Consider the following 21838-nt stretch of genomic DNA (forward strand, 5'->3'; position numbering starts at 1 on the left):
GAGCGAGATATCCATGTCGCTCCCGAGAACAAATATTGACTCTGTGACCTTTGGCCCGGCGGCAGACCTACGATAAGCTCAGAACACGTGATGGCGCCAGCTCAGGCGCTGGTGTATAAAAGCCCGAGGGTCGTCGGCTCCGTTCCACGCAGACTCGCGCCCCGCTGCCGGAGCTATGAAGTGGCCACTGGTGTTGGCAACCGCCATGACGTGCCTTTCGGCTCAGCCGCCTCGACGCTTGACCAGGTGACGCCGGACGTTAGGAATGAGAGCTGCTCGCTCAAAGCGGGCTGACTGGCCTTTTTCTTCTTCACAGAGATGCCGAGACTCGACGGCTGCCAAAGCAAAACGAAACGCGGTCAGTTCACGTTCCGTCATCTTGCGAGAATGTCAACCAGACACTTGCGGGGTCAATGGAAGTCACACTCGTGCACCGTGCAGACAACCGAATCCCAAAGTAAACCTTGAGCAAATGTTTATTTTTTTATTATTCGACCCCCGACGCACGCCCCGTGCGGCCCTCGCAGCCTCGTCACTTTAACTCTGCCAAAATGTTATGCAAGCAGCGATTTTGCACCCCCCCCACCCCAACCCTCGGTGAAGGCCTTTGCACTCAGGCCTCGCTGGATGCACAGTATTCACACAAAATAGTTGCCTCGATTCAGCCGATTACGACCGGGTGGCTGTGGCTTCGGAGCGATCGGCACCACCGACTCGCAACTCGCTTGCTTCTTTTATCCTCAGCAACTCATCAAGCTTGATGAGCGTCACGTCAAACGCGACCTCCGATGACACGTCGAAGCTGACGTCGCGGGACACATCCGCGACTCCGTGGCTCATCTTCAACTCGACGTCAAACGAAAGTGGGCGCCTTTACGAGTGAGTCGAAAGAAATGTTGCACATTTGCCCTTTTGGTTCCCGTTTGTGGCCGTCTTGGAAAGTCACCGATTGACTGGCACCAGGCAGGTCGCTTCCATGGGCTGTATGCTGCCCACCTGCTCCGTCACAGATCTCGGGTCCAAGCTTCAAGTCGGGGACGAAACGGCAGGCGGCTCCACGCTCGACCCGGAAGGGTTTGGGAAGAAATGACGCCGGGCGACCTGCTCCCCCCCCCCATCTTTGAGTCGTGTGTTTTGCTTGCACAGTTGGCTCAGTGATGTTTTGTGCATTGGAAACTGTTTGCTGCATGGCCATTGATTGATTGATTGATTGGTTGGTTAATTGATTGATTGATTGATTGATTGAAGCGCTCCGTGCCAAGTTGATTTGATCCTCAAGTCACCTCCACCATAGTGTGCGTGCTTTGTGGAGAAATGGAGGCATCGCTAAGAGCTGGTTACTAAATGTGAAATAGTAGAACATTGAAATAAACACAAAACAAGGCAGAAAGATCCTGGTTGACATTTTTAACGCTTGCAAACATCTGAGGACCTCTTCAAGCAAGTCATGCCCACGGAAGGGGGGGGCGGAAGGCTCAGCCAATCGGAGAGCTGCCACAGGACAAGGAAGGGCTCCAGAGAGGGGGAAAGTTGCTGACAGCGAGAGCGGCAGCAGCAGCAGCAGCGGCGGCAGGACTTTGGGAAAGCGCGTCTCAAGTAGCATCTCGGCACCAGGACGACGGCAGGTGAGCTCAGACACCTTTTCCGGTCCATCAGCTCAGCCTGATACTGAAGCGCAATGCCTTCTAAAAGTATCGTGGCACATTCTGCGCTTAGGGTGTCACTTCCTGAAGTAAAGGGGGGAGGGAGGTGATATGATGTGAAACTTCAGCGCAGTAAAAGCCAAACAAACCTCTTCAGGATCAGCATGAGCAGCTGATGACTGACGACCGCCCTCCCTCCCTCCCTTGCGAGATCATGAGCGCGCAGGGCCGGAGAGTGCGCTTGAAGCCTTGGCTCGTGGCTCAGGTGGACAGCGGCCGTTTCCCCGGCCTCCATTGGGTCGACTGGGAGCGCCGACTCTTCCAGATCCCCTGGAAGCACGCCGCGCGCAGCCTGCCGACGACGCATCAAGAGGAAAGCTCCATCTTCAAGGTCTGACTAACTCCGGCTGGCACGCTGTCGTTTGTGCTCGCTTTGTCATGCGTCTGAGTTGAAAGGGAGCTCGACGGCATGAAAGGACAAGTTTCACTTCTCTTTCTTTGAGCGTCAACTTCCTGTTGGACTGAAACCGCCGAGGCCATGGCACAATGTGATGTGAGACGACTTCCTCTTCACCCGTCCAGGCGTGGGCGCTGGAAACGGGCAAATTTCAGGAAGGTGTGGACGAGGCCGATCCGGCCAAGTGGAAAGCAAACCTGCGCTGCGCGCTCAACAAGAGTAAAGAGTTTCGGCTCCACTTTGACGGCACCAAAGAGACGCCCCTGCAGGCCTACAAAATCTACCAGCTTGTAGACTCAGGTCAAGTCTTGCTTTGCTCCAGGCTTCCTTTTTCCATGTCATTTTTGCGTGCTCCAGGGAGGCTTCCTTCCTTTTTCAACCTTCTTTTTGCATACTTCAGGCTTCTTTTTTCAACCTTGCCTTTGCTTTCAGATGCTGCCGCCGCCGCCGACGAGGTAACGGCACGTCGTGAATGAAATTCATGTTCTTCACTTCCCTAACGTGGAAATTGCCTTTCAGATGCCAAACGTGACAGAGCTGACCATCGGTACGTCAAGTCGGCCATGAGCGCCCTTTCGGTTGTCAGATGTTTCGGGATCTTTTCAGACGCCGGGATCTGCCGCCCGGCCTCTTCCGTGTCCGTCCTGCCGCCGCACGGTGATGCCAACCGCTTCCGGGTATCCGCCGTCGCCTCCGAACTCCCTCGGCAGGACTTCCAAATATTTGATGAGGTCGACCGCCCGGAGGTGAGCAACGAGGTCCGGGCTCAAGTGGACTCTGCAAACCTGCTCGCCAGCATACCGTGTGAGTGACTGACGATGCCCCGTGACGTTTACGCCGCGAAGCCGACGCAGCAGTGTCCTCATTTGTTTTTGCGCTGCCGCAGCAACAGATCTGGATCTGAAGTTTCAGTACCGCGGCCGCTCCGTGGGTTCGCTGACTGTCAGTAGCCCCCAGGGCTGCCGGCTTTTCTACGGCCAGCTGGGGCCCGACCCGCGGCAAGTGGACCTGTTTGGACCCGTCGACCTGCAACAGGTTTCCTTCCCGGGGACTTCGGAGATCCTGAGCCAGAAACAGCGCCAATTCACAGAGGCCCTGCTGAGCGTGATGGATCGCGGACTCATCCTAGAAATCTGGGAGCAAGACATCTACGCTGTCCGCCTCTGCCAATGTAAGGTGTACTGGTCTGGACCGGGCGCACCCCATCAGGGTGGGCCCAATCAGTTGGAGAGGGAGAGGAGGGTCAAAGTGTTCAGCCTCAACGACTTCCTCCAAGGTGACAAACGCAAGTCTTGAACTAGTGATTGCTGCGCCGCTTCTTTGCCGAAGAGGAACGGATAAAAATACAAATGATTGTGTCCAGGACTGATCTTGTACCAGAAGGGCGAGGCTGGGAATTCCCCCCCTTACGAGATCTGTTTCTGCTTCGGGGAGGACTGGCCCGATGACCAGAAACCAAAAGAGAAGAAACTCATTGTGGTTCAGGTCAGTGAGAGACTGTCTGGAACTGCTGGGATCGCTTGCATTATTCTTCTGTTTGTTCTAGGTTCTATCCAATGGCAGGGCCAATGCTCCGCAATCAGTCACGCTGAAGGAAAGCTAAGCCTAGCTAAACTAAGATAAGATACGCTAAGCTAAATTAAGATGAGCTAAACCAAGCTAAACTATGCTAAGATAAGTTAGCCCAGTCATCCATTTTCATTAGTATACATTTTCGTTTCTAGCCACAAAGAGGTATCATTTCATGACTGAGACTCAGAACCAGGTTGAGTTTAGTTGAGTACCATATTGTACTTTTCACATGCAATTGTTTTGCCTCTTATTCAGGTGGTTCCGGTAGTGGCTCGAATTCTAACAGAGATGTTCTCAGGTGAGCACAGCTGGTCCATTGATAGCATCCGCCTGCAGATCTCCAACCCGGATGTAAAGGACCAGACAGTGGAGCAGTTCAAAGAGCTCCAGAGACTCCTGCAGAGTCAAAATCTCCAAGGACCCTGAACTGCCGCTATCCCCCGACAAGCGCCACTCACAGCCCCCCGCGCCTGATTCAAACTAGGAGATCCATCCGTACCACTCATTCTTTGCAAGATAGTGCATTTGGATTTGTGTGTGTTTATTTGTGCATCAGGTCGATGTTCATTTCAAGATCTGATTCTGCAACTCAATACACTCTTTGGCTTTTATTGACATGACTGTCTTGCCTCATTTGGACTTAAAGCATGCAGGAATATGTAAGTATACATATGTATACATATGTATGCATGTAAGTATATACATGTATACATACTATGTATGCATGTAAGTATATACATGTATACATATGTATGCATGTAAGTATATACATGTATACATATGTATGCATGTAAGTATATACATGTATACATATCTATGTGTGTATATGTATTTATATATGTATACGTATGTAAATATGTATGTATGTATGTATGATCGTATCGTATGTGTGTACAGAAATGTTTCCGGTGCGACCGAGCAGAGCGGAACTAATGTTACGGTTGGAGTTTGAGGCCGGACGATCAGTTGAGTTACACGCGGGAAACCCGTGTGAGATGGCGCTCGGCACGCACACCATCTAGAATTTGTCAACAAGCGCGTCGTTTGTCGCCTTTTGTGCTCGCCGCTTCGGATCCGAGCAATGGAGGGGGGTAAACCGAGTCTTTCGCTCGTCTACCAGGCGGTCCAGGCCCTGCATCACGACCCGGACCCTGCCGGGAAGGAACGAGCTTCTATGTGGCTCGGAGAGCTCCAGAGATCGGTAAGAAAAGGGGACATTTCGCCCATCGAGGCTGGCGGGCGGGCGTGCTTGGGCGCTGTGGCTCAAGGCGGCGGGTGTTCACCAGTATCTCAAAGCGTTTTTATGTTCACCTCGACAATCTGGAATCGCTGCGGACGGAAAAAGTGCGCAATTTGCGGAAGCCCGTTAGCATCTCTGCTAAAGATACTCATTGACTGACGCATGAATCACAACACAAGCTAATAGCCGGACTTTTCCCAATTGCTCGCTCGCTCGCTCTTTAGGACGAGCAAGTTGACCGACTTTATTTTCTCTCTCTCAAGTGATATCCACCACTTGCATTGTGTCTTTTGTGCCGTGTTTGTATGTGAGCTGTTTAGCATGGCGGATGTAACCGCTGTGCTGACGTCACTTCGTTAGTGTGCGGGCAAGTTGAAGCTCCTCCTTGGTGGCCTTTCAGCGTTCGAGTAGAGCAGAAGTCGGCTGACGCCGCGCCATTGCTCGCTCCTTCGCAAACGATGACTTGGGAGCCGCAATGAGCCCGTGGTTGACGTTTAGCCAGCCGGCTAGTGCGCTCAACTCTCGAGCAGGGGACGCTCCTTTCCTTGTTCGGGCGGTTGACACACCTTCCTCAAGTCGCACTTTATTTCGGAGCAGCCTAACCTTTCTCAAGTGGTAGCATGGCACACTAGGACACACATCCCAAAGCTCGTCTGTTTCCTTTCAAATTCTTCACCATTCTTATCTTGGTCCGTTTTTAGCACGAAACAAAACCACGATTGGGTATCAACCTCCACAATGGTTGTTGTCAGCGTTCAAGCAGGATCTGACAAAACTTCATTCATTGCCACTTGCTGCTTTCTGGACGGTTGGCTCAGGTGTCTTCTTCACACGCTCTCGCGTGCGGCGTTTGCCCTCTGACGGTTTGGTCGTTTGACGGTTTGGTCTTGCGCCGCCGCCTTTCTTTGCAGATGTACGCCTGGGAGATCTCAGACCAGCTGCTGCAGCTCAAGCAGGACGTGGAGTCGTGCTACTTTGCCGCTCAGACCATGAAGATGAAGATCCAGACTTCCTTCTACGAGCTTCCTCCCGATTCGCACGGTGCTCTGCGAGACTCGCTGCTCTCTCACATCCAGAACCTCAAAGACCTATCACCTATCATCGTAACGCAGGTAGCGCACGCGGCGCGCTTTCGTCCTTCGCTCGGCCGGGCAGGAGACGGCCCGTGTCCGTCCCGTTGTTTTCGGACTCGCTCAGCCGAGTTGCCAACGAAAAAGGTTGGAACTTGCAGCGATGCGCATAAGCGTCCCTTCCTTTCCCCCCCCAATTCTAGCTGGCATTGGCCATCGCAGACCTTGCTCTTCAGATGGCGTCGTGGAAAGGATGCGTGCACACGCTCATCGAAAAGTGAGAATTCACGCAGTTTCTACTTTGCAGTTTGAATTGTGGGACCCAAGTGCGGGCGCGGTCCGACTTGAGCCGTTTGCCTCTGCCAGGTACAACGGAGACATCAGCTCCATGCCCTTCCTCATGGAGATTCTGACCGTGCTGCCCGAAGAAGTCCACAGCCGCTCGCTTCGCATCGGAGCCAATCGGAGGACAGACATCATCGAGGACTTGGCATATTACTCGTCCACGGTGGTCACGCTCCTGGTTAGGGCGCACTCACCAGCGGCGTCCGAGAGCGAGATACTTGAACGGCGCAATCTCATCTTAACGCGGCGGACATTCCAATAACGCTTGCCCACGCGCAATGGGGAGGGTTTTGTTTTTTGGGGGGGTGCTCTTCTTTTTGTCACGGCGACATATTTCCTCCGCCTAGGGGTCGTGTGTGGAGAAGACGGGCAGCGATGAGAAGATGCTGATCAAGGTCTTTCGCTGTCTGGGGAGCTGGTTCAACCTGGGAGTGCTGGATAGTAACTTCATGGCCAGCAACCAGCTGCTCATGATCCTCTTCCAAGTTCTGGTGAGGCAGGCACCTGCCCGACGGCGGCCAGCTTAGCGCACGTGGCGGGCTGACGCGGCTGACCTGTTGTTGGCAGCAGAGGGACGAGACCTCCAGCAACCTGCACGAGGCGGCCGCAGACTGTGTGTGCTCCTCCCTCTACGCCATTGAAAACGTCGACACAAACATGAGCTTGGCGCTGCAGCTCTTCCAGGGCGTCCTGACGCTGGAGACGGCCTATCACATGGCCGTGGCCCGCGAGGACCTCGACAAGTGAGGCGGCCAACCGGCCGGCATTTTGCCGCTCTTTGCGGGGCGCTAACACCCCCCCCCCCCCCTCTTTTCCTCCTCCCTTTAATATGCCCGGCAGAGTCCTGAATTATTGCAGAATCTTCACTGAGCTGTGTGAAACCTTTTTGGAGACGACGGTCAGGAGTCCGGGTAGAGGAATGGGAGACTTGAGGACGCTGGAGCTGCTGTTGATCTGCGCCGGACACCCGCAGTACGAGGTGGGCGAGCATTCCGCGAATGGAAACGGGCAAACAAACAAGGTGTCCGCCGTGTTCTGCAGGTGGTGGAAATCTCCTTTAACTTTTGGTACCGGCTGGGTGAAAATCTCTACAAGATCAACGACGTGGCCCTGAATGGCGTTTTCCGACCCTACATTCAGAGACTACTGCACTGTTTGGCCCGACATTGTCAGCTGGACCCAGACCACGTAAGTCTCCTCGCCAGCGGTCGGCGAGAGCCGGCCCTCGCTGACCGACCGCTGCGCGTTTACTGGGCGCAGGAAGGAATTCCGGAGGAGACGGATGATTTTGGGGAGTTCCGGATGAGAGTGTCTGACCTGGTTAAAGACGTGATATTTCTGGTGGGCTCTATGGAGTGTTTCTCTCAGGTGAGGCAGCTCGGTAGGGCGTCGCCGGCCCTTGTCGGAGCCTGATGATTTCTTTGTGTTCTCAGTTGTATTCCACCCTCAAAGATGGGAACCCGCCTTGGGTGGTGACCGAAGCGGTTCTCTTCATAATGGCCGCCATTGCCAAAAGCGTCGACCCGTGAGCCGCCCCGCGTTTCCAACGGGTTCCCGAGGCAGAAGGCCATCGTGCTGACGTCTCCGTGTCCTAACTCTTTTAGTGAGAACAACCCGACCCTGTTGGAGGTGTTGCAGCAGGTGGTTTTGCTGCCAGAGGCCGTTCACATGGCGGTGCGCTACACCAGCATCGAGCTGGTCGGCGAGATGAGCGAGGTGGTGGACAGGAACCCCCGATTCCTCGGTCAGGACCCGCGCCGCCCGCTTTCCCCGGCGGCCTTTCTTCTGGCCGCCGTAACGCAAAGCTTGTGTTCCGTCAGACCCCGTGCTCAACTATCTGATGAAAGGCCTGCGAGAGAAAGCTCTGGCCTCGGCCGCGGCCAAGGCCATCCACAACATCTGCTCCGTATGCAGGGACCACATGGCGCAGCACTTCCAAGGACTTCTGGACATCGCTCGCTCGTTGGACTCCTTTGCCCTGTCCACGGAAGCCGCCGTGGGACTGCTTAAGGGTACCGGGGGGGGGGGATGCCACTTTGGAGTGGCAGCCACGTCCTTACGAACTCCATTTTTTGACCCGGCAGGTACGGCGATGGTCCTGGGTCGTCTGCCTCTGGACAAGATCGCCGAGTGCTTAGGGGACTTGTGCGCCGTTCAGGTGGCGGCCCTTAAAAAGGTGTGTCCCTGCCTGCCTCCCTCCCTCTTTTTGGCCCGCTCTTCCCGAGTCCGAAGCGTAAAAAGTCGCTCGCTTTTGCCCTCCCCGGCAGCTTTTGGCCGAGGAATCGAGCAACGGTCGATCGGCCGATCCCACCGTCTGCCTCGACAGACTGGCCGTCATTTTCAGGTGAGACCCGGCCGAGCTTCCGCGTCTCAGCGCAGTCGGAGAACGTTGCCTGCTTGCCTGTCTCAGACACACCAACCCCATCGTGGAGAACGGGCAGACGCACCCGTGTCAGAAGGTCATCCAGGAGGTAACATTGGCTGGCTGACGGCAGCAAAGGCGTCTTCTGTGAGCTCGGGCTTAAGGCTCTCTCCGCTTCCAGATCTGGCCCGTGCTGTCGGAGACGCTCAACGCTCACCAGGCCGACAACCGAATTGTGGAGCGATGCTGCCGCTGCCTCCGCTTTGCCGTACGCTGTGTGGGAAAAGGTTCCGCCTCCTTGCTGCAGCCGCTGGTTACTCAGGTCAAAGGAGTCGCCGTCGGAGAAGTGCCTTTAGGCCGCCCGTCCGCTGGCTCACAATGTTGTCGTCGGTGTGCTCAGATGGTGAGCGTCTACCGCGTCTACCCGCACTCGTGCTTCTTGTACCTGGGCAGCATCCTGGTGGACGAGTACGGAATGGAGGAGGGCTGTCGCCAGGGGCTGCTGGACATGTTGCAGGTCAGACGCGCGTGGCTGCTGCGCTGGTCCTGGCCGGTGTTAACGCCCTCCTGTTCTGTCAGGCTTTGTGCATGCCCACCTTTCAGCTGTTGGAGCAGGCCAACGGCCTTCTCAACCATCCCGACACCGTCGACGACCTCTTCAGACTGGCGACCAGGTGCGTTGCTTGGCCTCCCTCGGTGGGACGTCGACTTCTTTGCAGGGAAGTCCCCCAGCGGCAGTGCAGTGCAGCGCAGCGCACTTCACCGCACCGCAGCGCACTTCACCGCACCGCACCTTTTTTTTTTTTCTTCCTCCCAGTCTTTTGCTTGGAAAGGAAATCAACTGTTTGCAAATGTAATGTAAGGTGTATGTAATACAGTCCCTAGTAAAGCTAGCAGCGCTCCCACTCTGTAAGCTCCGACATTTGCCAAAGCGACGCAAGGGCAGACACCTTTTTGCCAGCCATTTGTTAGCTTTGACGTGTTTGCCATGTGTGATCAGGTTTGTGCAGCGTAGTCCCATCACGCTGCTTAGCAGCAGCATTATTGTGCACATCATCCAGTGCGCCATCGCCGCCACCTCGCTGGACCACCGGGACGCCAACTGCAGCGTCATGAAGTTTGTGCGAGACCTCATCCACACCGGCGTGGCCAATGACGTAAGCCAAACGACGCGTCCGTTTTGCCAGCCGACGCAAATGTGGCGCCTCTTTTCTGTCCCAAAGCACACGGACGACTTTGACTTGAGGAAGCGGCTGATCGGTCAGGCCATGGAGCAGCACGGCCAGCAACTGATCACGCAACTCATGCATTCGTGTTGCTTCTGTCTGCCGCCGTACACCCTGCCCGACATCGCCGAGGTCTTGTGGGAGGTCATGGTGTTCGACCGGCCGGTGAGTAGCCGTCGCTGAGTGGACAGCTGACGTCTCCCTCCCTCCCTCACTCGCTCGCTCGCTCGCCCGCCCGCCCGCCCTCTTTGCAGACCTTCTGCCGCTGGTTAGAGAGCGCTCTGAAAGGCTTGCCCAAGGAGACGTCAGGAGGAGCGGTCACGGTGACCCACAAACAGCTGACCGATTTCCACAAACAAGTCACCAGGTGAACATCGACGACAAAGTGTGAGAAACGGACGGGGCTTAGGTAATAGAGCTGAATTTGCTTCTCCTTTTGCAGTGCTGATGAATGTAAACAAGTTTGTTGGGCCATGAGAGAGTTCACGAGACTATTCCGGTAAACGCATGTAAGCACGTCTGCGCACGCACACGCACGCACACACGCACGCACACACGCACACAGGGCGCTGCGTTTGCTACAGCACATAACCAAGCAACTTGGCTCAGGGTTAGCCACACCCTCCTTTTACATTTAGCGGCCTCATTCAAACTCTGCGCCAAGACATTCACTCTCTCGGGGCCTAAGCGGCCAATCGGCGGCGATCGAGGGATAACAACGGTCGTCGGAACGCAACGCTGGACTGGGACGACCAAGGGGGTCTATGTGATCGACAAATGTTTTAAAAATGGAGTCGGACTCTCGTTGAACTTTAAATTGCCCGAGTCCTCTCACCGGTAATCCCTCCCTCCGCCTGCTCTCACTTTTGATTTGCCAACCTGTAAGCGAATGGCTTTGAAAAAGGACGGTGAGTACAAAATGGATCCGTCGCGTGCGATCCCCGCTAATTGTGACTGTATTTCAGGTCAAGTCTTTTTCGCTGGTTCAGAGGCGGCGGCAAGAGCTGCGGCTGCTAACGGAGGTCTGGAGGGCGGAGGCGGGATGTGTGCGGCCGGAAGGCGGACGGGCGCATCCCAGGGACTTAGTGAACTGACGCACCTCCAGCGGGTGGTGGGAGGGGCAGGCCGAAGAGGCGGAGTCCACCGAGTGAACAGATGGGCGAGCGGGGCAAGAGACTGTGCCCGTCAACTGTTTTTACCAGAAACTTTGTTTTGGGGGACTTTAGTCAGGCTTGAAATTGAAATCCATCCCACCCGGCGCCCACCGGAGAACTCCACGTACGTCACCACTTTTGACCGCTTGAAAGTTTGCTTTCTTTTAATGCAAAGAGTGACAGAGTGAACTCTGGAAAATGCCAGACGGACCCATGCAATCGCCTTGCTGTCGACAATAAACGAGTGAAACCACAAATGTTATGTCGAGTGTCTCAGCAAAGTCTGTCCTTGCGATGCCAGTCTGCTTTTCCCTCAGTTGACGCGCTCACACAGGTTGTCTTCCGACTGGTGAAGGACGGAGACGGCTGCCTTCTCCGTGCGAGTGACGCACGACGGAACGTTAGCCCTCATCTGTGCCGAAGCACTCGTCCAAGTGGACGTGACGCTGTGACCAGAGTGGAAACCTCAGACCTGCGTACAGGACAAGCGGCGGGCGAGAATTCTGGCTCTAGGTTTGGAATGTTGGCCCACTTCAGGCTGCTTTGAATGACTCTCAAATGTTTTCAAAGTGCAGTAGAGTAGGGCACGTTTTATAATCTTGTCAATTAAGATTTGTCGGAGCACCCGGCCGAAACCCACGTAAGCACAGAAGGAACATGCAAACTTCACACAGGAAGACGGACGGGAATTGGACCCACAACCTTGGCACCGTGAGGCGGTGGTGCTAACCAGAACATGAGAAAGCAAAATGTGTTTTGGGGGGAAAAAAAAATCTTACAAACTACTGATTAATTTATACTATGTAAATGTGACGGGTCACGTAAGGTTGCGCTCGCTCGCTTGTTCAGGTGGATCACAGGTCTCTCGCCAGGCTGCAGAACAGTTGTGGCGATTGAGGGCAATGACGAATTTGCACTCGGAGACAAGACTCGCTTCATGTACTGCCATAACGTCAGGCAGTGACAGTTTTTAATGCTTCCCGTTTTGCCCACCAATTGCCAAGTACTGAAACGGACACATTTGACAGGTGAGAATGACGACGTCAAAGTGGCGGAGCGAACTCCCTCCGGGACTTGAGCTGCAGCTGCTGGCACAAACTCCACGCATGGCAGGCAGACGCCGGCCGACTTTTGCTCCTCCGTCCTCGTCAACGGTTCCACGTTGGTGAAGACATCTCGGTGAGTAGACGACGCCTTGCTTGATTACAAAAAAAAAGATGGACAAGCGCGTTGGGGGCAAGTTATTTTATATAAGCACCTGTAGCGGACCTTAGTACCCATGACAGGCGAGAAGGACGATGTCAAAGTGAAGGAGCGGACACTCTCCGGGGCTTGAGACTTGCGCTGCAGCTGCTGGCACAGACTTCACGCGTGCTGCTCCTTCCTCGTCAACGGTTCCACGTCGGTGAAGACGTCTCAGGTGAGTAGGCTACATACTTCCAAACGAACTCTCGTGGGGTTTACTTCAGGTGTGAGTACAAACAGGGTAAATCCAAACCAACAGCACAAACATGCAGAGCAGGAACGCAGCACGTAGGACTTGGGTGTTTATCTCCACTTCCGGTTCTGTGCTCGGTGTTCCGCCCTGGTCATTGCTGTCCAATGGGAACACAGATCGTCACAAGCGTGGGTGCGTATACATACTTCACTTACAAAATGTACAGTCTGAAAACAATGAATTTCGCTTTAGGTCCGGATCAAACAAGCGGACAAAAAGACTTTTCTGGTCTGAATAAACCCTGAGATAAGATAGCCTTAAGAAGATAACCAAAATAATATTAAGGTATCGACATACAGACAAGGTCGAACTCGGCGTCTGCTGCCAGCCACAGACGCCGAATTTCGACGATTCTCCCTGGTCAACGGTTGTAAATGATCGCGTTGATTAAAAAAGAAAACTTTATTTAACTCTAATTTACCGTTTTAGATAATATTACGTCGCAGTCATGTGACGCGGACATGACGTCAATAGGCGGAACTTCCGCCAAAATTCAAATCCGTGGGCGTGGCTCGCAACAGGTTGTAGGAAAACCTGCGATGGCGGCGAACGAGACACAGCGGATAGTAACACGACGACTAACATGAGAAATATTTTTATTTTCTGCTTGCAACTGGACCGTCTAGAGCGTACACGGTAAATACAACTCATTGTTTTTAAAAAGAAGTACTTTTGTAGCCCTGAAAAGTGAGTGAGTGTGGCGTTTGGGCGGGACGTCGAACTCGGCGTCTGCTTCCAGCAACAGACGCCGAATTTCGACGATTCTTGGTCAACGTTTGTAAATTATTGCGTTGATTAAAAAAAGAAAACTTTATTTAACTCTACTTTTAACTTTACCGTTTCAGATAAGCGGGTATTACGTCGCAGTCATGTGCCGCGGGTATTACGTCAATAGGCGGAAATCCCGCCAAGATTCAAATCTGTGGGCGCGGATTGCCGTGAGCGCGACAGCGGATACAAACACGACGATTATCAACAGAAATATCTTTATTTTCTGCTTGCAACTGGACCGTCTAGAGCGTACACGGTAAATACAACTCATTGTTTAAAAAAAAAGAAAAAAAAGAAGTACTTTTGTAGCCCTGAAAAGCGAGTGAGTGTGGCGTTTGGGCGGGACGTCGAACTCGGCGTCTGCTTCCAGCAACAGACGCCGAATTTCGACGATTCTTGGTCAACGTTTGTAAATTATTGCGTTGATTAAAAAAAAAAAAGAAAACTTTATTTAACTCTACTTTTAACTTTACCGTTTCAGATAAGCGGGTATTACGTCGCAGTCATGTGCCGCGGGTATTACGTCAATAGGCGGAAATCCCGCCAAGATTCAAATCTGTGGGCGCGGATTGCCGTGAGCGCGACAGCGGATACAAACACGACGATTATCAACAGAAATATCTTTATTTTCTGCTTGCAACTGGACCGTCTAGAACGTACAAGGTAAATACAACTCATTGCGTTTAGAGATTTACGTTTGTGTAGTTTGACTAAAGTTGTCGATGTAGCTAGCGTTCACTGTGTAATAGCAATGTGTAGCTGAGTAGCTAACCCTAGCTCAGGGGTGACCAACCAGTCAGAGACTAAGAGCCACATTTATTTTTACTGTGTACCGTTGTTGTGCTTGATTTGGTTCCCCCGTGAAATTTTGTTCCCCCTGCCGCGGGAGCGCGCACGCCTTATTTGGAAAGCGAAAAACCGATGTCGTACGGCGTCAGCACTACGTTTTCAATAAAAACATGAAGACCTCACGTTTGCGTCAGTCAATTTTAATTTTCATAAAGGATTATTCTCATTTGATGTCTTTAAATTCATCCGCGTTGTGCCATTGAAGCGGGGTGAATTCAAAGACCAGTCGTACAGACGGAACACTCATTCACTTCACCAAAAAGCAACAATATAATTAAGTGATCTCTTTGCATAAACCTCGATGCAAAGAAACTCCTCTTTTTGGGTACAGGCTACAAGGAGTATATATTACAAATACTTAATTGTGATCATCATTCATCCATCCATCCATTTTATTCCTCAGGTATTTTCAAAGCAAATTAATATTGTTGCATTTATTAATTTGCTTTAAAATGACAGCGCAATATAATTAAAAGCTGACACTATAGCAATGTCAAACGTGTTCATTTAAGAAAAAGCCACACACGTTTTGTGATCAAATCTTTCATAACGAGAATGATTTGAGTGAATTGATTTGAATGAATAATTGAGAAGAGATTTCAGTTCTGAAGGCTCCTTTTGTCCCAAGCAAAGTGACAGATGGTGGGGAGGGGGGATAAAAATTGTAACAGGAATTCTATAAAAATGTCAAGCCGTGAGGCTATGTTCCCCCCCCTTATTTTGAGAACGGTGAGTGCTGGACTCCAGATGTTTTTTTTTTCTGTCTTCCTGGGGGTCTGTTCAGGTTGTGTGAAAAATTTGAACAGGTTCCCTCATTCCTAGGCCAAATTACAGGGGGGGGACACATCCTCACAGCTGCCCGGTGAGGATATGTCCCCCCCCCCCCCCCCCCCTATTTTGAGAACGGTGAGTGCTGGACTCCAGCGTTTTTTCACTCACCGTTCTCAAAATAAGGGGGGGGGGGGGGGGGGGGAACATATCCTCACGGGGCAGCTGTGAGGATTTGTTCCAGCCCTGTAATTTGGCCTAGGAATGAGGGAACCTGTTCAAATTTTTCACACAACCTGAACAGACCCCCAAGAAGACAGAAAAAAAAAAAACAGCTGCAGTCCAGCACTCACCGTTCTCAAAATAAAGGGGGGGGGGCATATCCTCACGGCTTGACATTTTTATAGAGTTCCTTACAATTTTTATCCCCCCTCCCCACCATCTGTCACTTTGCTTGGGACAAAAGGAGCCTTCAGAACTGAAATCTCTTCTCAATTATTCATTCAAATCAATTCACTCAAATCATTCTCGTTCTGAAAGATTTGATCACAAAACGCGTGTGGCTTTTCTTAAATGAACACGTTTGACATTGCTACAGTGTCAGCTTTTAATTATATTGCGCTGTCATTTTAAAGCAAATTAATAAATGCAACAATATTAATTTGCTTTGAAAATACCTGAGGAATAAAATGGATGGATGGATGGATGAATGATGATCACAATTAAGTATTTGTAATATATACTCCTTGTAGCCTGTACCCAAAAAGAGGAGTTTCTTTGCATCGAGGTTTATGCAAAGAGATCACTTAATTATATTGTTGCTTTTTGGTGAAGGGAATGAGTGTTTCCGACTGCACGACTGGTCTTTGAATGCACCCCGCTTCAATGGCACAACGCGGATGAATTTAAAGACATCAAATGAGAATAATCCTTTATGAAAATTAAAATTGACTGACGCAAACGTGAGGTCTTCATGTTTTTATTGAAAACAACGTAGTGCTGACGCCGTACGACATGGGTTTTTCGCTTTCCAAATAAGGCGTGCGCGCTCCCGCGGCAGGGGGAACAAAATCTCACGGGGGGACCAAATCAAGCACAACACCGTAAAGAGGGAGAGGGCAGCCAATGATCTTCTGTGCTGTGTTGATGACCTCTTGGAGCTTTTTCCTCTGAGCAGCAGTGCAGCTGGAGTACCAAACACGTATACGTTAAAGTGCTTTCTATGGAGCAGCGATAGGACACCAGCAGTCTCTGTGTAATGCTGTGCCTCCTCAGCACCCTTAAAAAGTAGAGTCTCTGCTGGGCCTTTTTAAGCAGCTCAGAGGTGTTCACGGCCCAGGTGAAGTCCTCCTCGATGTGGACTCCCAGGTAGCGGAAGGAGGACACCCTCTTCACACAGACCCCGTCGATGATAAGTGGTGGAATGTCCGTTTTATTTTTCCTCCTAAAATCAATGACCAGTTCTTGGGTTTTAGCCGTGTTTAGGAGCAGATTGTTCTCTCCACACCACTCCGATAGCTGGACCACTTGGTCCCTGTAGGCAGACTCATCCCCCTTTGAGATATTCAAAAGCATATTCAAACTGTCTAATTCCGAGCATTCATGTTATTCCACTCGGTCTTATTACCAACTTCTATCAATTCAACTAAGTGTTTAATATGTCCTATCAGGGCTGAAGTCAAAATTTGGCACCATCATGTGGTGAAATTTGGAATTGCAGCGCATCCAATTTTGCCTGGGAACAAACAAAAGTTTTGAAAAGAAGGCCATTAGAATTATAAACAAATCTGATTACCTTGAAAATAATAACAAGCTATTTCTTAAATCACAAATTCTTCAATTCAAAGATTTGGTAGCTTATCAGACTGCTCAAATGATGCTCAAAGTGAAGCAAAACTGTTTACCTAAAAAATATTCAAAAGCATATTCAAACTGTCTAATTCAGAACATTCATGTTATTCCACTCGGTCTTATTACGAACTTCTATCAATTCAACTAAGTGTTTAATATTTCCTATCATGGCTCAAGTCAAAATTTGGCACCATCATGTGGTGAAATCTGGAATTGCAGCACATCCAATTTTGCCTGGGAACAAACAGATTAAATAAGTCTTACTTCTTGCCACTCCTTCTCAAACAAGTAAACTCTGCCCATTTTGCGCAGTAGATGTTCTGTTAATACCTAGTATTTATACAAAGTCATAATTTAAATTACTTTCAACATTTATTCATCCATTCAACCACCGTTACTCCACTCGCTCTTATTACCAACTTCTGTCGATTTAACTAAGCGTTTAATACATCCTATCAGGTCTCAAGTCAAGATTTGGCACCATACATCCAATTTTGCCAGGGAACAAAAATAGATTAAATAAACTAAATAAGTCTTCCTATTAAATGAGTTTAATACGTCCTATCAGGTCCCAAGTCAAGATTTGGAGCTGTGCTTTGTTGAAATTTGCAATTGCAGCAAATCCAATTTTGCCTGGGAACAAAAATAGATTAAATAAACTAAATAAGTCTTACTTGTTCCCATTAAATAAATTAAATAAGTCTTGCTTGTTCCCACTCCTTTTCAAAAAAAGTAGTTTAAAACGAGGGCCCCTCCCTCAATCTTTAACCCTCACCCTGCACGTCACATTGTGTTGTATCTGCGAATATTGGTTGAGGCCAAATGATAAAGTTTTCTTTCATTCCTTTAGGTTCCACGGTGTTCTTTGGCTGTATGTTTTCCACTGTAAGAAGGATAAAAATACAAAGTACAACAGTTGCACGTTGGCGAAGACGTCTCCGGTGAGTCCTTCCTTCCTTTTTATTCATGGGAAAGTCACAGACAACAATAGCTAAAGTAACACATTGTTAGAGGTAACTACATTTGTCTTAAATTGGATAGATGACTTGTTCCCACACCTTTTCAAACAAGTAAACTGGCCATTTTGTGCAGGAGATTTTCTGTTTATACCTAGTATTTATACAGTCATAATTTAAATGAACAAATAAGATTCATTCACTCACTCATTCATTCAAAATATCCAAAGTTGTGTGTGCTATTTGTAATTGAGAATAGATCTCATGTTACTCCACTCGCTCATACGACCAACTTCTATCAATTTAACTAGGCGTTTAATACGTCCTATCAGGTCTCAAGTCAAGATTTGGCACTGTGCTTTGTTGAAATTTGCAATTGCAGCAAATCCAATTTTGCCTGGGAACAAAAATAGATTAAACAAACTAAATAAGTCTGACTTCTTCCCATTAAATAAATGAAATAAGTCTCTCTTCTTCACAGTCCTTTTCAAACAAGTAAACTGGCCATTTTGTGCAGTAGTTTTTGTGTTCACACCTAGTATTTATCCCAAATCATAATTGAAATGACTTCATTCATTCATTTTGGAAATTTGGAATTCCAGCAAATCCATTCTTTCCGATAAAGAAGTCTTACTTCTTCCCTTTAAATGAATGAAATAAGTCTTACTTCCCACTCCTTTTCAAACAAGTAAAGTCTGCCCATTTTGTATAGTATATTTTCTGTTTATACCTAGTATTTATACAAAATCATAATTAAAATGACAATTAGCAAATAAATTAATTAATTTACTCAAGTCTTTAATATGTCCTATTAAGTATGATATTAAGATTTGTCACCATCCTTAGGTATAATTTGGATTTGCTGCAGATCAAATAGACAAATGCATTGGCCAAGTTATTTTAAGAGCACGTGGGGTGATGTGATTTCCTTTGTGAGATGTTTTGCATTTGTGATGTCATACTCTGTTTTTTGTGATGTCATACTCTGTAATTGTGCTAAGAGGCTAGGTGCTAAGAGGCTAGGTGCTGAGGTCTGATGTGGTTAGGTGCTAAAGGTGACATTTGCTATGTGCTAAAGGTGACATTTGCTATGTGCTAAAGGTGACATTTGCTATGTGCTAAAGGTGACATTTGCTATGTGCTAAAGGTGACATTTGCAATGTGCTAAAGGTGACATTTGCAATGTGCTAAAGGTGACATTTGCAATGTGCTAAAGGTGACATTTGCAATGTGCTAAAGGTGACATTTGCAATGTGCTAAAGGTGACATTTGCAATGTGCTAAAGGTGACATTTGCAATGTGCTAAAGGTGACATTTGCAATGTGCTAAAGGTGACATTTGCAATGTGCTAAAGGTGACATTTGCAATGTGCTAAAGGTGACATTTGCAATGTGCTAAAGGTGACATTTGCAATGTGCTAAAGGTGACATTTGCAATGTGCTAAAGGTGACATTTGCAATGTGCTAAAGGTGACATTTGCAATGTGCTAAAGGTGACATTTGCAATGTGCTAAAGGTGACATTTGCAATGTGCTAAAGGTGACATTTGCAATGTGCTAAAGGTGACATTTGCAATGTGCTAAAGGTGACATTTGCAATGTGCTAAAGGTGACATTTGCAATGTGCTAAAGGTGACATTTGCAATGTGCTAAAGGTGACATTTGCAATGTGCTAAAGGTGACATTTGCAATGTGCTAAAGGTGACATTTGCAATGTGCTAAAGGTGACATTTGCAATGTGCTAAAGGTGACATTTGCAATGTGCTAAAGGTGACATTTGCAATGTGCTAAAGGTGACATTTGCAATGTGCTAAAGGTGACATTTGCAATGTGCTAAAGGTGACATTTGCAATGTGCTAAAGGTGACATTTGCAATGTGCTAAAGGTGACATTTGCAATGTGCTAAAGGTGACATTTGCAATGTGCTAAAGGTGACATTTGCAATGTGCTAAAGGTGACATTTGCAATGTGCTAAAGGTGACATTTGCAATGTGCTAAAGGTGACATTTGCAATGTGCTAAAGGTGACATTTGCAATGTGCTAAAGGTGACATTTGCAATGTGCTAAAGGTGACATTTGCTAATGTGCTAAAGGTGACATTTGCTATGTGCTAAAGGTGACATTTGCTATGTGCTAAAGGTGACATTTGCTATGTGCTAAAGGTGACATTTGCTATGTGCTAAAGGTGACATTTGCTATGTGCTAAAGGTGACATTTGCTATGTGCTAAAGGTGACATTTGCTATGTGCTAAAGGTGACATTTGCTATGTGCTAAAGGTGACATTTGCTATGTGCTAAAGGTGACATTTGCTATGTGCTAAAGGTGACATTTGCTATGTGCTAAAGGTGACATTTGCTATGTGCTAAAGGTGACATTTGCTATGTGCTAAAGGTGACATTTGCTATGTGCTAAAGGTGACATTTGCTATGTGCTAAAGGTGACATTTGCTATGTGCTAAAGGTGACATTTGCTATGTGCTAAAGGTGACATTTGCTATGTGCTAAAGGTGACATTTGCTATGTGCTAAAGGTGACATTTGCTATGTGCTAAAGGTGACATTTGCTATGTGCTAAAGGTGACATTTGCTATGTGCTAAAGGTGACATTTGCTATGTGCTAAAGGTGACATTTGCTATGTGCTAAAGGTGACATTTGCTATGTGCTAAAGGTGACATTTGCTATGTGCTAAAGGTGACATTTGCTATGTGCTAAAGGTGACATTTGCTATGTGCTAAAGGTGACATTTGCTATGTGCTAAAGGTGACATTTGCTATGTGCTAAAGGTGACATTTGCTATGTGCTAAAGGTGACATTTGCTATGTGCTAAAGGTGACATTTGCTATGTGCTAAAGGTGACATTTGCTATGTGCTAAAGGTGACATTTGCTATGTGCTAAAGGTGACATTTGCTATGTGCTAAAGGTGACATTTGCTATGTGCTAAAGGTGACATTTGCTATGTGCTAAAGGTGACATTTGCTATGTGCTAAAGGTGACATTTGCTATGTGCTAAAGGTGACATTTGCTATGTGCTAAAGGTGACATTTGCTATGTGCTAAAGGTGACATTTGCTATGTGCTAAAGGTGACATTTGCTATGTGCTAAAGGTGACATTTGCTATGTGCTAAAGGTGACATTTGCTATGTGCTAAAGGTGACATTTGCTATGTGCTAAAGGTGACATTTGCTATGTGCTAAAGGTGACATTTGCTATGTGCTAAAGGTGACATTTGCTATGTGCTAAAGGTGACATTTGCTATGTGCTAAAGGTGACATTTGCTATGTGCTAAAGGTGACATTTGCTATGTGCTAAAGGTGACATTTGCTATGTGCTAAAGGTGACATTTGCTATGTGCTAAAGGTGACATTTGCTATGTGCTAAAGGTGACATTTGCTATGTGCTAAAGGTGACATTTGCTATGTGCTAAAGGTGACATTTGCTATGTGCTAAAGGTGACATTTGCTATGTGCTAAAGGTGACATTTGCTATGTGCTAAAGGTGACATTTGCTATGTGCTAAAGGTGACATTTGCTATGTGCTAAAGGTGACATTTGCTATGTGCTAAAGGTGACATTTGCTATGTGCTAAAGGTGACATTTGCTATGTGCTAAAGGTGACATTTGCTATGTGCTAAAGGTGACATTTGCTATGTGCTAAAGGTGACATTTGCTATGTGCTAAAGGTGACATTTGCTATGTGCTAAAGGTGACATTTGCTATGTGCTAAAGGTGACATTTGCTATGTGCTAAAGGTGACATTTGCTATGTGCTAAAGGTGACATTTGCTATGTGCTAAAGGTGACATTTGCTATGTGCTAAAGGTGACATTTGCTATGTGCTAAAGGTGACATTTGCTATGTGCTAAAGGTGACATTTGCTATGTGCTAAAGGTGACATTTGCTATGTGCTAAAGGTGACATTTGCTATGTGCTAAAGGTGACATTTGCTATGTGCTAAAGGTGACATTTGCTATGTGCTAAAGGTGACATTTGCTATGTGCTATAGGTGACAATTTGATATGGTTCGCTTAAGGTGACATTAGTCTCCTATGTTGCTAAGGTGACATTGCTATGTCGCTTAA

At 48.4% G+C, this 21838-nt stretch overlaps 3 protein-coding genes and 3 long non-coding RNA genes across 11 annotated transcripts; 4 read left to right on the forward strand and 2 right to left on the reverse strand.

The window, feature by feature from the left end:
- Window positions 1–95: 95 nt before the first annotated feature.
- zgc:193726 (uncharacterized protein LOC561161 homolog) lies at window positions 96–1390 on the forward strand. The gene is made up of 4 exons (XM_037243074.1): window positions 96–246; window positions 317–358; window positions 745–879; window positions 964–1390. Exons 1-4 carry the CDS (start codon window positions 176–178, stop codon window positions 1088–1090), a joined length of 375 nt encoding a protein of 124 aa, XP_037098969.1. The 5' UTR covers window positions 96–175; the 3' UTR covers window positions 1091–1390.
- Window positions 1391–1392: 2 nt separating this feature from the next.
- Window positions 1393–1926, reverse strand: LOC119117082. Its single transcript, XR_005096414.1, has 2 exons — window positions 1793–1926; window positions 1393–1727 (listed from the first exon to the last, which is right to left on the reverse strand). It is a non-coding gene; the product is annotated as an uncharacterized LOC119117082 (long non-coding RNA).
- On the forward strand, window positions 1502–4287 carry LOC119117075 (interferon regulatory factor 6-like). Of its 6 annotated transcripts, none has more exons than XM_037243065.1 (8): window positions 1502–1625; window positions 1801–2034; window positions 2226–2556; window positions 2618–2647; window positions 2707–2904; window positions 2987–3376; window positions 3464–3585; window positions 3928–4287. In XM_037243065.1, exons 2-8 carry the CDS (start codon window positions 1819–1821, stop codon window positions 4096–4098), a joined length of 1458 nt encoding a protein of 485 aa, XP_037098960.1. In that variant the 5' UTR covers window positions 1502–1625; window positions 1801–1818; the 3' UTR covers window positions 4099–4287. The 6 variants fall into 6 exon arrangements, with proteins under 6 accessions (XP_037098960.1, XP_037098959.1, XP_037098961.1 ...); XM_037243064.1 differs by having other exon boundaries at window positions 1530–1625; window positions 1717–2034; XM_037243066.1 differs by having other exon boundaries at window positions 1530–1625; window positions 1772–2034.
- A 331-nt stretch (window positions 4288–4618) lies between these two features.
- On the forward strand, window positions 4619–11331 carry tnpo3 (transportin 3). The gene is made up of 23 exons (XM_037243054.1): window positions 4619–4873; window positions 5824–6024; window positions 6186–6259; window positions 6349–6505; window positions 6675–6818; window positions 6895–7070; window positions 7168–7306; window positions 7369–7515; window positions 7588–7695; window positions 7761–7852; window positions 7932–8071; window positions 8148–8339; window positions 8412–8503; window positions 8595–8671; window positions 8738–8798; window positions 8871–9011; window positions 9090–9206; window positions 9269–9363; window positions 9690–9846; window positions 9913–10080; window positions 10170–10282; window positions 10358–10424; window positions 10881–11331. Exons 1-22 carry the CDS (start codon window positions 4754–4756, stop codon window positions 10416–10418), a joined length of 2772 nt encoding a protein of 923 aa, XP_037098949.1. The 5' UTR covers window positions 4619–4753; the 3' UTR covers window positions 10419–10424; window positions 10881–11331.
- Window positions 11332–11998: 667 nt separating this feature from the next.
- LOC119117136 lies at window positions 11999–12643 on the reverse strand. Its single transcript, XR_005096427.1, has 2 exons — window positions 12339–12643; window positions 11999–12267 (listed from the first exon to the last, which is right to left on the reverse strand). It is a non-coding gene; the product is annotated as an uncharacterized LOC119117136 (long non-coding RNA).
- A 725-nt stretch (window positions 12644–13368) lies between these two features.
- LOC119117137 lies at window positions 13369–17692 on the forward strand. The gene is made up of 2 exons (XR_005096428.1): window positions 13369–13594; window positions 17657–17692. It is a non-coding gene; the product is annotated as an uncharacterized LOC119117137 (long non-coding RNA).
- Window positions 17693–21838: the final 4146 nt, after the last annotated feature.

This window comes from Syngnathus acus, chromosome 23 (assembly GCF_901709675.1).
Source record: "Syngnathus acus chromosome 23, fSynAcu1.2, whole genome shotgun sequence".
Classification (NCBI taxonomy): domain Eukaryota; kingdom Metazoa; phylum Chordata; class Actinopteri; order Syngnathiformes; family Syngnathidae; genus Syngnathus; species Syngnathus acus.

Bases quoted from the DNA above. Each gene is read 5' to 3' on its own strand.
- zgc:193726 (XM_037243074.1), top strand. From the start codon at position 176: ATGAAGTGGCCACTGGTGTTGGCAACCGCCATGACGTGCCTTTCGGCT. The intron at 247-316 runs GTGACGCCGGAC...TCTTCTTCACAG, and splicing joins CCGCCTCGACGCTTGACCAG to AGATGCCGAGACTCGACGGC. The intron at 880-963 runs GTGAGTCGAAAG...GACTGGCACCAG, and splicing joins GAAAGTGGGCGCCTTTACGA to GCAGGTCGCTTCCATGGGCT.
- LOC119117075 (XM_037243065.1), top strand. From the start codon at position 1,819: ATGACTGACGACCGCCCTCCCTCCCTCCCTTGCGAGATCATGAGCGCG. The intron at 2,648-2,706 runs GTACGTCAAGTC...GGATCTTTTCAG, and splicing joins CGTGACAGAGCTGACCATCG to ACGCCGGGATCTGCCGCCCG. The intron at 3,586-3,927 runs GTCAGTGAGAGA...CCTCTTATTCAG, and splicing joins AGAAACTCATTGTGGTTCAG to GTGGTTCCGGTAGTGGCTCG.
- tnpo3 (XM_037243054.1), top strand. From the start codon at position 4,754: ATGGAGGGGGGTAAACCGAGTCTTTCGCTCGTCTACCAGGCGGTCCAG. The intron at 7,853-7,931 runs GTGAGCCGCCCC...TAACTCTTTTAG, and splicing joins ATTGCCAAAAGCGTCGACCC to TGAGAACAACCCGACCCTGT. The intron at 9,847-9,912 runs GTAAGCCAAACG...TCTGTCCCAAAG, and splicing joins ACACCGGCGTGGCCAATGAC to CACACGGACGACTTTGACTT.